This window comes from Paramisgurnus dabryanus, chromosome 18 (genome assembly GCF_030506205.2).
Source record: "Paramisgurnus dabryanus chromosome 18, PD_genome_1.1, whole genome shotgun sequence".
Lineage (NCBI taxonomy): Eukaryota > Metazoa > Chordata > Actinopteri > Cypriniformes > Cobitidae > Paramisgurnus > Paramisgurnus dabryanus.
The window spans coordinates 8,605,801-8,622,878 of record NC_133354.1 but is presented as its reverse complement, the minus strand read 5'-3'; the positions used below and the strand labels follow the sequence as shown (position 1 = coordinate 8,622,878).

General features: G+C 35.4%; 1 protein-coding gene across 5 annotated transcripts in view; it reads left to right on the top strand.

Moving 5' to 3' along the window:
* celf4 (CUGBP, Elav-like family member 4) overlaps positions 1 to 17,078 on the top strand; it is a 117,131-nt gene that overhangs the window by 87,033 nt on the left and 13,020 nt on the right. Inside the window, exons 4-12 of one of the 5 annotated variants that reach the window (XM_065244070.2) lie at positions 5,947 to 6,072; positions 6,213 to 6,292; positions 6,384 to 6,524; positions 6,701 to 6,839; positions 7,051 to 7,203; positions 8,018 to 8,128; positions 11,701 to 11,763; positions 11,934 to 12,014; positions 13,954 to 14,037. In XM_065244070.2, coding sequence (XP_065100142.1) covers positions 5,947 to 6,072; positions 6,213 to 6,292; positions 6,384 to 6,524; positions 6,701 to 6,839; positions 7,051 to 7,203; positions 8,018 to 8,128; positions 11,701 to 11,763; positions 11,934 to 12,014; positions 13,954 to 14,037 — 978 coding nt within the window. Of the gene's footprint in view, positions 1 to 5,943; positions 6,073 to 6,212; positions 6,293 to 6,383; positions 6,525 to 6,700; positions 6,840 to 7,050; positions 7,204 to 8,017; positions 8,129 to 11,700; positions 11,764 to 11,933; positions 12,015 to 13,953; positions 14,098 to 17,078 lie in introns of all 5 variants that reach the window. The other 4 variants (XM_065244068.2, XM_065244069.2, XM_065244067.2 and 1 more) reach the window with 4 other exon arrangements.

Below are 17,078 nucleotides of genomic sequence, written 5' to 3'. Positions count from 1 at the left end.
GATGAGACCGACATTATCATAATTCCTCTCGCTTCAGACTTACAGCCTGTAAGTAACTCCTGTTAGCTTTGCATTGTGACCGAATCTTTCAAACATGGTAAGGAGCATCACATTCCCGGCTGATGTCAGAGGTATTCAGGCCAATCACAACGTACAGATTAGCTGGGACACAGAGCTTTTTAAAATCCGTGCGTTTCAGGAAGAGAGTGAAATCAAGAGCTACAGAAATGTACGGTATGTGGAAAATAATGTGTTTTCTTTGTGAACACATTGTATTATACCAAATACACAAAATAAAGTTGTATTTAGCAATGAAATAGGTGCTCTTTAAGATGCGTCAATACAAGGTGTTTTTAAATTAAGGTATCTTAAACATGCATTTTAGTCTAGGACTAGGATAAACCCTGTCCAGAAAACCATCCCAAATGGTTTATCATGGAAAGTGTTTTCACAGCACAAAAGTTTTAATGTTGCCTTCATCATTTTGTCTGTTTGTCTGTGCGCGCATTTGGAATTGTGTGATTGAGTGTCCAGGTCTTCGTAGGTTTTGCATGGCACCCTATAGTATATGAATGTCTATATGTCACTTACAGCAGAGTGGAAGTGGTTTGGTAAGAGATAGCTTGTCTTTTCCCTCTTTTGGATCCGATTTTCCAGATAACCAAGATTGATGGACCCACAGAGAGGGCGACACATACACATGAAAAAGTCAGAGATGGAGGCACCTATCTCTCCTTCCATTTCATCCCATACGCTCCTTCCTCTAATTGAGAGTCTCTTCCCTTACTCACACTTGACAGATCAATTGTCTTTCTCTTGACGGACAGCCAAATTTATCCCCCTGTTAGCCCTGTAAAAACGCAATATATGTCCCCTCAAAGCCCTTTGATTCCACTGGCAAAACTGACGTGACCGATCCAATCACTAGTCATTTAGAGTGAATCGCTGGGACGGAAAGAGAGACAGAGAAAGGTCAAAGTGGAGACGACAAGGAAAGGAAGTAAGGGATGGAAAGGCAGAACGAGCGAGAGACAGAGAGTTAGGTGGGGTGGTCATGAGAGTAAAATAAGGATAGATATCAGAAAGAATTAAAGGAAACTGTTAAAAAATACTGCCTAAAAAGTAGCACCAAAGATGGGAAAGGTTTTAATTTAACCTACTAAGACCCGAGCTTTGGTTTGGCTTGCATTTTAGATTTCTTCCAGCTATTTGGAGTTAGGAAGAACCAATAAATATAATAACCAAATATTTTTCTTTGAACGTGAAGCAGTGTAATTGTCTACGTATGTGTACACTGCAAAAAAAAAATGAATTTCTTACTTAGTATTTTTGTCTTGTTTTCAGTAGAAATATCTAAAAATTCTTAAATCAAGATGTATTTTCTTGATGAGCAAATGACCTTAGAAAATAATTCTAGACAGAATGAAATTTAAGTGAATTTGTGCTTATAAAAGCAAAAAAAAAAAAAAATTGCCAATGGAATAAGACATTTTTTGCTGAATTTATTTTTTATTAAGTAAATTCAAGAAAAAATGTAAAGAGTTTCATTGCAAAACGAAATCTTGTTTTTTGGTTGTGCATTCAAATGAATATCAATTCAACTGCAGTTGGTTTGTTTTTATTTAAACCTTCATAACTTAAAAAATACAGCTAAGTAGCACCATAAAACAAAATAATAACATGACAACATAATAATAAACATGTTTCGACAAAAATGTTAAAAACGGATTTATCTCGTTTTGCAACGAAACTCTTCATGTCTTATTCCATTGGCAGATTATTTTTTTGATTGTTTTAAGTACAAATTCACTTAAATTTCTTTGGTCATTTGCTCATCAAATTAATACATCTTGATTTAATATTTTTTTGATATTTCTACTTAAACAAGATAAAAAAAACTAAGTAAGAAAGTCGTTTTTACAATGTGGAAGTTACACTGCAAAAAATGATTTTCAAGAAAAAATGTTTTTAGTATTTTTGTCTTGTTTTCAGTAAAAATATCAAAAGATTCTTAAATTACGATGCTTTTCTTGATGAGCAAAACAACCCAAGAAAATAAGTCAAATTTAAGTGATTTTGTGCATAAAACAAGCAATAAAATATGCCAATGGGGTAAGCAAAAATATCTTGAACATTTTTCTTAAACACTAAATTCAAGAAAAAATCAATGAAAGTTTGCTTACCCCATTGGCAGACATTTTTGCTTGTTTTGGGCACAAATTCACTTACATTTGATATTTTTGGTCTAAAAATTTGGACTTATTTTCTTAGTAAGAAAGTCATTTTTTGCAGTGTATGGTGCAAAAAACAAAAAATGTCCACGTAGTCTCAGAAAGAGTATTTTAAGTACTATTTTAGAAAGACTATCTTGATATCAGGGCTTAAAAACGAAAAAAATTATCAATCGTTTCACTCCGAGCAGAATCGATATTTTAACGTTTCCGTTTTTGCGTTCCTCATTGAACATTTACGTTCCGAAAACGGTTTACTTAGAAAAAATACCGGTTAATAACGTTATTTTAATTCAGGCTATACTTTAACAAATGCATGCATCCAGACTAATTTTCACACAAAAATAATAACATAACACATGATATAACTAAACTTCAACATTTCATTAATTGTTAAAACCACAAAAGAAATACCTGCATTCATTTTAAGTATAAACAGCTGAAAAACGACCCGTTTTCAACCATGTCTTTTTCTGGTTGAACCCGCAGCATACTCTGCTGGATGTTTATGTTAAATGTGCCTCTGTAAGTTACCTCAGTGATTCCCGGCTACTGTTCTTCTCCCCCACATCCTTCAATATTGCAGACAGACTTGTTAAGACAGCTTGTCGTAAGAAAAATAATAACGAAAAGGAATTTCTTGGTGGCGACCCATCTAAAAAGTTATTGACAGTGGTATAAGTCCCCTGGCTTTTTTGAGTTACAGTTTGCATCTTCATATTTCCAAGCAAGTTTTAACTTAAACATACCTCTGAACATTTGATGGGTAGCTTTGTGGTTATTTAAGACAAATGCTATCGGGCCGGAGACTCGATGACTGCTGCGCGGGCATTTCACTCACGCTATGTGTCAAAGTCACTCACGCTTGATGCGTCAAAGTCACATGTTGTACTGTTCAAATCATGATTGGTCACTGATAAGTACAATATTAAAGAAAACGATAAAATAACGTTATTAACCGGTTAATGGTAATTTTAAATAAACGTTTCTGTTCAGAACGATTAAAATTGATTTTGTTTTCGTTTTCGTTTTTGTTCCTGTTAAAATTTCGGTCGTTTCCGGTTTTCGTTCCTTGAACCGGTTCAGAGCCCTGCTTGATATATTGATTTTTGCTGTATAGCTCAGTGGTAAAGCATTGCGTTAGCAGCACTAAAGGTCATGGGTTCAAACCCAGGGCACACACATACTGATAAAATGTATACCTTGTAATGCACTGTAAGTCACTTTGGATAAAAGCGTCTGCCAAATGCATAAATTTAAATGTCATAAAGCATTGATGAGCATAGGCTTTCAAATCGGTCTGATTACAAATCACAGACAATTATTTTCATAGTTAGTAACACTAATGTACGTCTTTAAAAAAAAATGACCTTTTGGGGACATTTTGAGGTCGCAGTGAGGAAACAAGCTTATAAATCAAAATGATGTTTCTTGAAAGTCTAAGGTAGCAAAATATTTCCTATGGTTGCGGTTAGGGTTTAGGTTAGTTTTGTACAAGATTAAAACCATTACATCTATGGAATGTCCTCACAAAACATGGAAACCAGAATGTGTGTGCGTGTGTGTGTCCGTCCTGGATTTTCGGACCACAGTAAACATTCCCCACTGCGAAAGGCCAGAGTGGAGATTAGTCTTGTTGACCTGGCAAGGACACCCTGTCAGTGAACGTTAGTGAGCGACGGGCGTGAACGAACACATGAACGCACACACGTACACACAATTGTGCTCATTAATATATCTTCTGCATCATCCATCATACACACACACACACACAAACATTAAACATACACTCTCACCACACAACACAATGGGAAAGTTAATCTTTGTAAAGCCACTTGCGTAATCAAACAACAGATCATTTAGTCACTTAAAGCGTAACTAAACCCCTGGTCAGAGCCTGACTCCACCCACTGCAATATTTGAAAAATGCAAGAAAAGTGGGCAGATCCCAACGGAGATAGAGGGGACGAACTAAGCTCGTATCAAGTGTGTGGTGAGATCGTAACAAGGGCGTGGTGAGCTTGAACCTGCTTACGTCACGAGTCATTTCTTGGACCCAACATCCAATAGGAAAATTCAACTGCAGTAGCCACCGTTCAACCTCAAGAGGGCAGCACTCAGACGTTTTTACACCATATATTGTAGTATTGGAACACTTTATATCCAAATGTCAAAAAACTTACTAAAATCAATGAACAGCACTAATAAAGCATCATTCTTACAGATCATTAACTAAAAAAAGTTGGTTTGGGGTTTAGTTACTCTTTAAATCACAGTTGGCTGTACACACAAAAGTAAAAACAAAATCTGTAAGTAAAATAGCTGAAAGCCTCTCCAAGAGGATAAATCTTACAAAAATCATTTTGGCACTCGAAACAATTTATTGTACAGAAATGTGTAGTACATGAAGGGTATTATACAATACTGTGCAAAAGTCTTAGCCCACCATGCCAGAAATAGATTTGTTGTTTTTGCAATGTTATAGTGATCATATATAATTATTTATCAGTCTCTTTAATATAATACATCCAGAAAATACAGGAAATGTGTATATAGTAATAAAAACTGTATAATAATGTAAACTGATGTGTCAAGTTTTTAGGGTAAACTCCCCTTCTGCTTGAGCAATAACAGGATACTGCAGGATCTCTAAATAAAATTAAATCCTAATTTATAATTTTAAAGAAATTCGTTTTTTTTTTTCTTCATTCTGCTCAAAAAACCTCAAGATGTATTTAGTACCAAGAGAGGTCACACTAAACACAGACAATGCCTAAAAAAATGACATTTAGTCCTGAAAATTATTATTAATTTTTTTTGTACATATTCCCTGTATTTTCTGTTTGTATCTTAATAAAATAGATTTAAAAATAAATATGGATGGACATTAAAACTTCTAAAACAAGTACTGCATAGTACTGTATATGATTATTAGATCATGGTATTGAATGTGTAAATGATTAAATATTGATATTTGTACTATGATATTTACATGACACAACTAAAATAATGACATTTCGTTAGGGATCTATAAATAAAAATATTTTTTGCATTTAAACATGTTTATTTATAGGATATGGTTGTCCAACAACTCATAAATAAAATATTTATTTTTTCTTTGTTCTTAAAATGAAAGCTTTATGTAAAAACAGTCTATTTCTTCATTTAGATAGCTAAGTAAATATGTGTCTAAATATTTATACACTGCATATCTATTCCAATTCCCTGAGCGTCCTATAAGTGTGTGTGTGGCTTGTTTCTTTCTCTTCCTTGTCTTGCGTTTAAAACATGCAGCATTGACAGTGCAATTACAGGCTAATAAAACCCTGAAACAATACACCTTTTGTTCTCCTCATGCTGATGGGTAATTCAATAATGTCTACATAATCTGATAAATAAAAGCACAAACAATAAACAAGGACTCCAGAGGTGGCGAGATCGACTAGGTCCTCCAAAGATACCTCGCTCATAAACCCATATCATTATACAGATCCATGTTTTTCTATGTTTGCCTATGAAAAATTGCATATTCTAATAAAATGATGCATTGTGGGATTGATTATGTGAATGTGTTTGGAGATCTTCTGTTGGAGTTTGAATGTTTTACCATTTTATATATTTAGTAAAATCGAATAATTGGCTACAAATCCTGATGATAGATAACTTGTTTATTTTTATGTAGTATGTTACGACTTCACCTCATTTGTTTCAGAAGACAGAAAGCTGTTCGTGGGCATGCTAAACAAACAGCAGTGCGAGGACGATGTGCGACGTCTTTTCGAGTCATTTGGCAGTATCGAGGAGTGCACCATCCTTAGAGGTCCTGACGGAAATAGCAAAGGTTTCTTTTTATTTCTTTATTTGCACTGTGTAATAATTGATATTTCATAATGATCAGAATAATTTCAAATAGATTTTTTTTAGGCTTTTGTCGTGTCATACATCGATGACGTGTGTACTAAAGTGTGTTTCTCACTACAGGTTGTGCGTTTGTGAAATACTCCACTCATGCGGAAGCACAGGCCGCTATTAGTGCTTTACACGGCAGCCAAACCATGCCTGTGAGTGCCAACGTGTCTGATCGTGCACTTTTGTATCGTTGGCACATTGAAGGCACATCCTATCCTCATACTGTGTGTGTGTGTATTTTAGGGCGCTTCCTCCAGCCTGGTGGTGAAGTTTGCAGACACAGATAAGGAACGGACTATTCGACGTATGCAGCAGATGGCTGGTCAGATGGGCATCTTCAATCCGATGGCCCTGCAGTTTGGAGCGTACGGTGCCTATGCACAGGCAAGTGCTCTCTCTCTCCCTGTTATTCACCATTCCCAAAAACTGCAGCGTCTCAGTGCTGTTCAAAGGAAAATCTGTTGACTCCAGTCTCTTGTTTTTACACAGTGTTATATTTATTTACAGTAGCCAATGTGTGTGCGTGCATGTGTGTGCATTGGCTGGGTGTTTTCCCTCAGGTCCAGCAGCAAGCCGCACTGATGGCATCAGTAGGTCAGGGTGGATATCTCAGCCCTATGGCCGCTTTTGCTGCCGCACAAATGCAGCACATGGCCACCATCAACGGCCTCCCAGGAGCACCCATGACCCCAACATCGGGTGAGCTTACACACACAGAGACAAATGTACTTACATATGGCATTTACATAGACAGTATGGCACAGTAGTTCAGTTTATGATATTTAAAAACCTCTGTAGTCAGCTCAAACAGATGTTATTATTATTTTTTGTTTTACTTTAAATAAGCTGCTTAGTTTGAAAGACTGCTCAATGGTCTTCTCGCTCTCGTTTTTCTGGCTCCGCCCCTCAGGTGGGAGTACGCCCCCTGGCATCACAGCACCCACGGTGACCAGCATTCCATCTCCAATCAGTGTCAACGGTTTTACAGGACTGCCACCTCCTCAAGCCAATGGCCAACCTCCAGCAGAGGCCATGTTTACCAATGGAATCCATCCTTATCCAGGTATTACGTTATTTAAGCTCATTAACCCTTATGGTATTTTCATGCACAAATACAAAACAAAAGTAGGGTCAATTTTTGGTTACTTTCTACGGTTAGTACATTATGATTACATCATGCACTTGAAAAAAATGCTGGGTTGCTTCTGCCCATATTTTACCCGCCATAAGTGTAGTTCTGAATAATGATTTGCACTATTTTGGCAATGTTGATATTTGTCAATTAAAACAATTAAAGTGATAGTTCGGCCAAAAATGATATGAAACCTATGATTTACTCACCCCCAAGCTGTCCGAGATACATATGTCCATCATTTTTCAGACAAAAAACATTTTCTAAAACAACTGAAAATGTGTTTGTCTGAAAAATAATGGACGTATGCATCTCGGACAGCTTGGGGGTGAGTAAATCATGGGTTTAATATCATTTTTGGCTGAACTATCCCTTTAAGTTACCCTGCCTGTAAAAACCCAGCTTTTTATGATTTATATCTTTAATTTCTTGATACCTTTAATACTGATTGAGTAAGGTCAAATCGAACTTTGATGCTCCTAATCTCATAATTAGATTATGAGACTTTAGCCTTTATTTCACAGACAGGGTCTAGAAATTGTGGCTGTATGATAGTATGTGTTGTCCAACACAGCCTGGTATTAAATACAAGCTCGTCTTTAGCAACATCTGAAAACGTATGTAGTCGTGAGATTTATTAGTTGAAACATGCGACGGTTTCGTTCGAGTCTGTGTTTGTTGTTGAGTCGTTTTATGTGCAGTATCACAGAGAAAAGCAACCGCTTGTCTCTCGGCTGTATCCCAGTTTTACAGGAGGTGGTCTTTAGGGAAGACTCGGAGAAGGGCGGCCTGGGCGTGGCACAGCGGAGTTGTTTTGGGGTGCAGGGAAGCTGTTTCCTGTCGTCGCTCTCAGAAGGTACCCGACCTCACTTAAACTATAATTGAGATGCGTTGTTAGTGTCGTGCAGTGTTTATGTTACTGTATGTGTTTGTTGTATACAGTACTGTATGTGTGTTTATGAGTGCCCAGTGGAAACTAATACTTTATGTCTGGTGTTGTCAGACTTTGTGCTGTTGTCGTTATAGCGTGGCTATAGTTGTATGCATGTATTTTAATGCACTGTAGTGAAGTGATCTACAATAAGGCTTAATATCCTAAAGAGACAGATTTTCTGAAGTAGCCTTGCATTGTTTATCCGGAGCAAAAGCACATTGGTGATAGTCCAGAGTTTAATCACGCAATGTTTCAATTACAAGCCCAGATCTTTAACCACTATGATATAATTTACTAACCCTTTTGTAGTTTTATAATATTTTAATTCTTTCAAAGACAATTGAGTAAAATGCATATGTGACCCTAGACCACAAAACTAATCATAGGTAGCTTGGGTATATTTATAGTAATAGCAAGAAGTGCATTGTATGGGTTGTATTTAGAGCTGTCAAAAGATTTATCGTGATTAATCGCATACAAAATAAAAGTTTGTGTTTGCAAAATGTGTGTGTGTGTGTGTGCGTGCGTGCGTGCGCGTGTGCGTGCGTGTGTGTAATTATTTTGTTTATATAAATACACACACATGCATGTATGCATTTAAGAATATGTATTTATTTATTTATTTATTTTTATATATTTTTAATTTTTTTATATATTGATATATTTTATTTTATATATAATTAAAAAAATACATCAATAACATGTTTTTTTTTATTTCTTAAACAAAATAATTACACACAATACACACGCAAATATATTATGCACACACAAACTTTTATTTTATATGAGATTAATTGCTATTACTCTTTTGACAGCGCTTCAAAATCATTACACTGTAAATAAGCTGCATTTTTGTCAAATCAACATATATTTTTATGTTACTTTAACTTAACCAATTAAGTTTAACAATTTCAACTTGTTTTTATAAGTTATGTCAACTTATCACAGGTCAAAACTTTAAAAAGTAAATTGAATTGACTTCCAAAACCAAGTTAATTTAACTTCATGCTGCATTTTTTGATTTTTTAAGTAGAGATATTTTGTACATTTTCTATTGTAAACATATAAAAAAATTATTTATCAGTTGTAGTATGTGTTGCTACGGAGCCCTTAAGGGGACATGGAGCAAAAATTAAATAAATTTTAGTTTCATGTGCTCACGCAAAACCTTCATGTGCAGAATTTATTTTTAAAGTTTAGTTTCGCGTGCTCACGTAAAGCTATCGCGCGAGTACGTGAAACTATCGCGTGCTCACGTGAAACTATCGCACGCGCACGTGAAAGCGAAAGTTTCACGCGCGCGCGATAGTTTCACGCGAGCATGCAGAACTAAACTTAAAAAAAATTCTGCACATAAAGGTTTTGTGTGAGCACATGAAAGTTTCATGTTAGATTTTTTTTACTCCAATGTCACCTTAGGCGCTCGGTATGTTGCTAAGTACTTCATTTGGACAAATTTAAAAGCAATTTTCTCAATATTTAGATTTTTTGCTCCCTCAAATTCCAAATTTTCAAATTGTTCTATCTTGGTCAAATATTGTCCTATCCTAACAAACCATACCTCAGTGGAAAGCGTATTTGTTCATCTTTCAGATTATGTATAAATTATGGGGCCATTCATTTATCACGCCTAAAAACACGTGGAAAGTGCTAGGCACACTGCTTTCTCCTTCTTTCCAAAGCACTTGGGCATTTGCGCTCCTGAGGCGTCTGTCGTTGGACCGCAATTATGAGCTACCCCTCCATTTTTCTGCTAAGGTTTCAAAGTAACGGAAAAGGTGAGGAAGCAGCAACTTGATGCGGTGCGGACGCGCCTTGAGAAAACAAACGCGTCGCACCGTGTGCGCGTCGCGACCAAGTCGCTTCCATTATGAGCGCGCATAGCGAACGCCTACATTTGAAACAAAAAAAACTTGAGCACACAAAAGACATGACATCGACTGTAATGTAGTTTATTCTTTAACAAACTGGAAGCTAATTTAAATTATGTTAAATTATGAAGACATTAAACCCATTTGTATACTTTATTTCAGCCATTCAGAAGTAATACACACTGAATATTTCAGAGATACTCACTGCAAAAAATGTTTTTCAAGAAAACATTTTCTTAGTATTTTTGTCTTGTTTTCTGTAAAAATATCAAAAAATTCTTAAATTAAGATGCTTTTTCTTGATGAGCAAAATGACCCAAGAAAATAAGTCTAGTTTTTAGACCAAAAATATACAATGTAAGTGATTTTGTGCATAAAACAAGAAAAAAAATCTGGGTAAGCAAATTTTTCCTGATTTTTCTTGAATTTTAGTGTTTAAGAAAAATTTTCAAGATTTTTTTGCTTGACTTTCTTACTTAGTATTTTTGTCTTCATTCTTAAATGATGAGCCAAATCACTTTAGAAAATAAGTCTAGCTTTTAGACAAAAAAATACATACAATTTAAGTGAAATATTTAAGTGAATAATTTGTGCTTAACACAAGCAAATTATTTGCCAATGGGGTGAGAAATTTTTGCTTAAATTAAGTGTTTAAGAAAAAAATTATATTTATTTTGCTCATCTTGCTTCTTAATTTAAGAATTTTTTTTATATTTCTACTAAAAACAAGACAAAAATACTAAGTAAGAAAGTCATTTTTTGCAGTTGAACAGAATACTTTGTTGTCCTTGAGGAATTTGTATGTGAGCATAATGACACCATGCAGGCGGTTAGACATGCAAAACTTATATAAAGATGCAATCGTATTGAACCCCCTAAACTAGCATTCAGTGTGCGTCACACCTGGGAAAGTTTTAAACAAGTTTTTTAAATCACAGCGTAATGGCTTTGACCTTTGGGCCGGAGGCTACAGTTTGTGGTTTTAGCTCCAGCTATACTAAGAGTTTTGCTTATATATATATATAAATAAAGTGTATCATATTTCTCTATTTTTGTTGTTTTGAAACGCCGTAAGGGTGAGTAAATGATGACCGATATTGTATTTTTGGGCAAACTTTTACTTTAACTGCTTTCGTTATGACATTCGCCATACATCAAGTAAGTCCCAAACAATCCAGAGATCGGGTGCTGAAACCTTTACCGTGACAGTGTTTTACCGTTAACTTACCGAGCCGTACGTCTGAGTATTGGTGTTCGGATAAAAAGTAAATACAGGATCTTAGCAGACTGAGGCAGAATTGGTTTTATTACCGTGAAAGCTCTTAGCTGATTGATGTGCTATGTAAAGGTGTGGGTCTATATTGTTCTCCATGCGCTCTCTGGCTGTCTTTCCAACACGATCAGGCAGCGGGGAAAAGCTTGGCAGGGCCTTGCTAGAGCCCCACGGCTTAATTGTTTAGGGTGGACTGTATGGAGGGATGATGGGAGGGGGAGGGATTGTGAGGTAAGCTTCCGAATACACTCGAACAAACTCAGTGACCCCCTGTGTGTCGCTAACACTCTCGTCTGTTATGTCTCTCTCTCTCTCTCTCTCTCTCTCTCTCTCTCTCTCTCTTTCTGCAGCTCAGAGTCCCACTGCAGCTGATCCCCTTCAGCAGGCCTATGCAGGAGTCCAACAGTATGCAGGTCTGTCACTCAACGTGAGGCCGATCGGCCGTTTGTGGTTTTCCTGTATCTGAATGTGCCGTGTCTACATAAATAAATGTTAAGGGTGTTAAGTTAATGAAAACCTGTGCGATGGAATCGGAGTTGCGCATCTGTTTTGTGACACGTTGGCATGTGTGTGTGTGTCTCAGCAGCCTTCCCCGCCGCATACGGACAGATCAGCCAGGCTTTTCCCCAGCCACCTCCCATAATTCCACAGCAACAGAGAGAAGGTGAGTCTGACATCAAGAGACACGCTACACGTGCCAAGACAGGTTCATTGAATATGTACAGTGTTTTGGGTTACTAGAGGAATACCCCAGGACTTTTTAAACCCTAATGTGTATTGACTGCATGCCTGTGGTTTGCTGTCGATTGCCAGAGACGATCAATGATTCCCTCAAGAATTAAGTTTACAGTTACAATTACATTTCAAACAAACATGGTTTTACTGAAGAAGTTGAATTAGCAACAGTGATGCGCAGGTTGATCCGAAATGAGTGGGTGCCTGCGGTCACCCTCGATTACCTGCGGTTACGAGTCATCCAAAAAAAATGTTTACGATATTCAGGTCACGGTCGGCTGGGTCGTTAAAAATAAAGATCCCGGGTCGGGAACACTGATCTATGTAAATGACTGGATTGCCCATAGAACGCTTAACGTAACAGCGTGAGGTAATAATCATGGTACAGATTAACAAAAAAATTATCAGGAACACTTTTTTATGCAAATGTTTTCTCTTAATTGAAGAGATAACTTCTCAATGGCAGGGAAAGAGTTAAGTGTTTTACTATAAATTCATTTTTATAAATGAATGGAGGAGTTAAAATGAGTGGTTATGAACAGAATGATACAAATGTTGTTTATACACTGTAAAGTTTCTTTGTTGCACTTAAATGTTTAAGTTCAATCAACTTGAATTTACTTTGAATATTAACTTTCTTGACTAGTGAGGAGTTGCTATAAATAATAAAAAAATAAAGCTCAAAATAACTTAAGCTAATTAAACTTTATTTTTATAATTTATAGCAAACTCCTCACTAGTCAAGAAAGTTTAAATTAATTTGAAATTCAAGTTGATTTAACTTAAAAATGTAATGTGTATAAGCTCACTGCAAAAAATGATTTTCAAAGTATTTTTGTCTTGTGTTCAGTAAAAAAATCAAAAAATTCTTAAATTAAGATGTTTTTTCTTGATGAGAAAAACAACCCAAAAAAAATCCGCCAATGGGGTAAGCAAAAAAATCTTGAACATTTTTCTTAAACACTATATTCAAGAAAAATTCACCCCATTGGCAGATTTTTTTTTCTTATTATATGCACAAAATCCCTTAAATTTGATATTTTTGGTCTAAAAACTAGACTTATTTTCTTGGGTAATTTTGCTCATCAAGAAAAAGCATCTTATTGTAAGAATTTTTAGTATTTTTCATGTTGAACAAAACAGTAAAATAATGAAATCTAAAGAACACATGGTTATCTGTGTCTCGTCTCCCTCCAGTGGTTGATGGGGTGAAACATAAAGAAAACATTATTTAAAAATAAAAGTCACATATTTTTAGGATTTATTACTGTAGCTCTTGTTGATCAAACTTCATCAGATGTTGTACAGTATGACTGCTATCCTGATGACAAGAATCCATGTGCATTATTTCTTTAAATCTGCAGTTTTTCATCCATAATGCAAACAAGTTTATAGACGTAATTTTCTAATTGCAGTCAAGTTCAGGGGCCTCATTTTTAAAACGGCAAGAAATACTAAGCAATGTTCCCTTTATAAATCACAGATCACCTGCAAGTGTGCGTACATGAATCATCCTCAGATCCCACCCTGCAAGCCCATTCTCCAATTAAGTTTGTATTTTTATAGATCACAACCTTTGCGTGGGAACTGGCGTATACACATTTCCAGACCCGTTTTGTGTGTACGCACGGTTTATAAATGAGACCCCTGTTCTTTTTAACTGGAATGCAAATAGGAAGTTGTTCTGTATTTATCTTTCAAGCCAAGTCTAATTTCACCATCTGTGTCCTCTTCTCACTTTATTCCCCTCATTTTCATCTACTTATTTACGTTTCTTTCTTTCTCTTGCTTTCTTGTCTAACTGCCTCTCTAATCCTTCATATCCCACAATCCTCCTTGTCTTTGTCCCCTTGTCTCTCTGTCTCCAGGGCCGGAGGGCTGTAACCTGTTTATTTATCACCTGCCTCAGGAGTTTGGGGACGGCGAGCTGATGCAGATGTTCCTGCCTTTCGGTAATGTCATCTCCTCCAAAGTGTTTGTGGATCGGGCGACAAACCAAAGTAAATGCTTTGGTGGGTAAAAATGATAAGACACATGTGAAGATTACTCTCATTCCTACTCACACTATTAACATTTTTACCTCATTTCTCTACCACAGCGAATCTTTCCAAATAAGACAAAACAATAGAGGTCTAGCATATTTATGTCCTCGCATTGCAAAAATAATTTGTATTTTTGTCTTTTTTTCCATTAAACATCTATCAAACATTTTTTAAACATAAAACAGAATGTACTTGAGAGGAAAACCACATTAGTTCTTAAGGGGAAACTATTTAAGGAACCAAAAAATTTTTTTATAGTGGTCATCAAGTGCTTCAAGTGCCACGAGACTCAATTTCTTCCGTGAAGCACAAAATTAGACATTGGGAAGAATGTTGACATCTTCAGTTTCCATTCAATTTCATGATATAATAAAAACAGCAATGTCACATTCTTCACAAATTCCCTCTTTTGTGTCGGAAATCAGAATGGAAAATCGGAATGGAAATCACACTTAAAAAATGCTGGGTTATTTTCAACCCAGCATTGGGTCAAAAAGGGACAAACTCAGCGGTTGGATTGAATTAAACATAAACATGTTTAAATTTGACCCAACAATGGGTTAAAACTAAATATTTTGGGTTGAAGCCAGGGTTGCCAAGTCTGGTTTTCTCTGCGGAATTATGCTACTTAAATTCTGTTGCTGCAGGCTGTTTTTGAAGCGACCCCACACTGCAAAAAATTATTTTTAAGAAAAAAATTCTTAGTATTTTTGTCTTGTTTTCAGTAAAAATATTTAAAAATTCTTACATTTTCTTGATGAGCAAGACGACCCAAGAAAATAAGTCTAGTTTTTACACCAAAAATATCAAATTTAAGTGATTTTGTGCATAAAACAAGCAAAAAATCTGCCAATGGGGAAAGCAAAAAATCTTGAAAATATTTCTTCACACTAAATTCAAGAAAAATGTAAGATTTTTTTTCTTAAAAATCATTTTTTGCAGTGTAGCCCTGGGAATGTGATTTTAGCAGATGAACCTTGCAGATTGGGCAACTACACTATTAAAAAAAGTATTTTCAAGAAAAACTTTTCTTAGTATTTTTGTTTTGTTTTCAGTAAAATATCTAAAAATTCTTAAATTAAGATGCTTTTTCTTGATCAGCAAAAATATCAAAAATATCAAATTTAAGTGATTTTGTGCATAAAACAAGCAATAAAATCTGCCAATGGTGTAAGCAAAAATCGTGAAAATTTTTTCATAAACACTAAATTCAAGAGAAATTATCTTACCCCATTGGCAGATTTTTTGCTTGTTTTATGCACAAAATCACTTAAATTTGATGTTTTTGGTCTAAAAACTAAACTTATTTTCTGGGGTCGTTTTGTTCATCAAGAAAAAGCATCTTGATTTAAGAATTTTTACATATTTTTACTGAAAACAAGACAAAAAATACTAAGAAAAGTTTTTCTTAAAAATAATTTTTTTGCAGTATAGGTGGGTTTTGATGTGAAAACCTGGCAACCGTGGTTGAAGCACCCAGCAGAGGTTGAATTACAACCCAATTGGATCCGTCCCTTTTTGACCCAAAACTGTACCCAGCATTTTTTAGAGTGTACGGATTTGGAATAACTTAGCAATTTTAATTTTCACACTGCAAAAATGATTTTCAAAAAAACAAACATTTTCTTAGTATTTTGTCTTGTTTTCAGTAAAAATATCTAGAATTCTTAAATTAAGATGCTTTTTCTTTATGAGCAAAACGACCCAAGAAAATAAGTCTAGTTTAGACCAAAAATATCACATTTAAGTGATTTTGTGCCTAAAACAAGCAAAAAATCTGCCAATGGGGTAAGCAAAAAATCTTGAACGTTTTTCTTAAATACTAAATTCAAGAAAAATTCTGGAAAAATTAGCTTACCCCATTGGCAAATTTTTTTGTTTGTTTTATGCACAAAATCACTTAAATTTAAGATTTTTGGTCTAAAAACTAGACTTGGGTCATTTTGCTCATCAAGAAAATAAATATTAATGTAAGACTTTTTAAATATTTCCACTGAAAACAAGACAAAAATACTAAGTAAGAAAGTCATTTTTTGCAGTGCAGGTATATTATTTTTATTTTTTCTTACCCCTGTGTAGTTTATGCTTAAAACTAGAACAAAACAGTGGTTTAAGAAAAAGCTTTTACATTGAAAACTAAATGTTTTTCTAAGTGAATCTACTTTGCTTTAAGGAGGTTCAGATAGTTTTACTGAAAGACCAGACAAAAATACTGATTGCGAGTGATTTTTTGCAGTGTCGTCAGTGGAGGACATTAGGCTGTAGTGGGACTGCAGAAGCGTGTTTGTATATCCCGTTTGCAGTAAACGTAAACCTCTGTATTTTAATTAGTGCTATCTTAAGCTACAGTGGCTCCTTGACTTATCAGAGGCATCGCATGCATGAACAAACAGCGGTATTCGATTTGCACTATATATATATATAAACCTCAGCTGTTAGCACGGGGAGCTCCAAAGAATTAGACGTGATGATGTGAAATGCTGAGCTGGCTGAAATTATCGCACCACCTCAAGATGAAGAGAATGAGAAAATGGGGGGAAAAATTAGTGTCGGAGTGCTAACTGGCAGAATTTTGCTGTCAAGTCAGCAGAAGTTTGTTCATTGTATGCCAAAATGCTTTTATTGATATTGATAATGTAATATCAAGTCGTTTCTTTGGTGAAAGGATAGAACAGGATTATCTACAGTACTACATTTAAAACCGACAATTACATTTCCGAGACTGCATTGCCAACTAATAACCAATCATCTACAAAATGTACAGAATTGAAAAGAAAATGAAACTCCGATAGCCGGTTCCTAGCTACGTTTTATTATAATCACATAGTACGTTCATACTTTTGGTTCAATGCCAGTTGTGCCAAAAGTGAAGAACTTATGAAAGTTCCTGTTAATACATTTAGTAGCTGCAGTACAAACTTACAATACAATACAGAGGGCCAATAAATGTA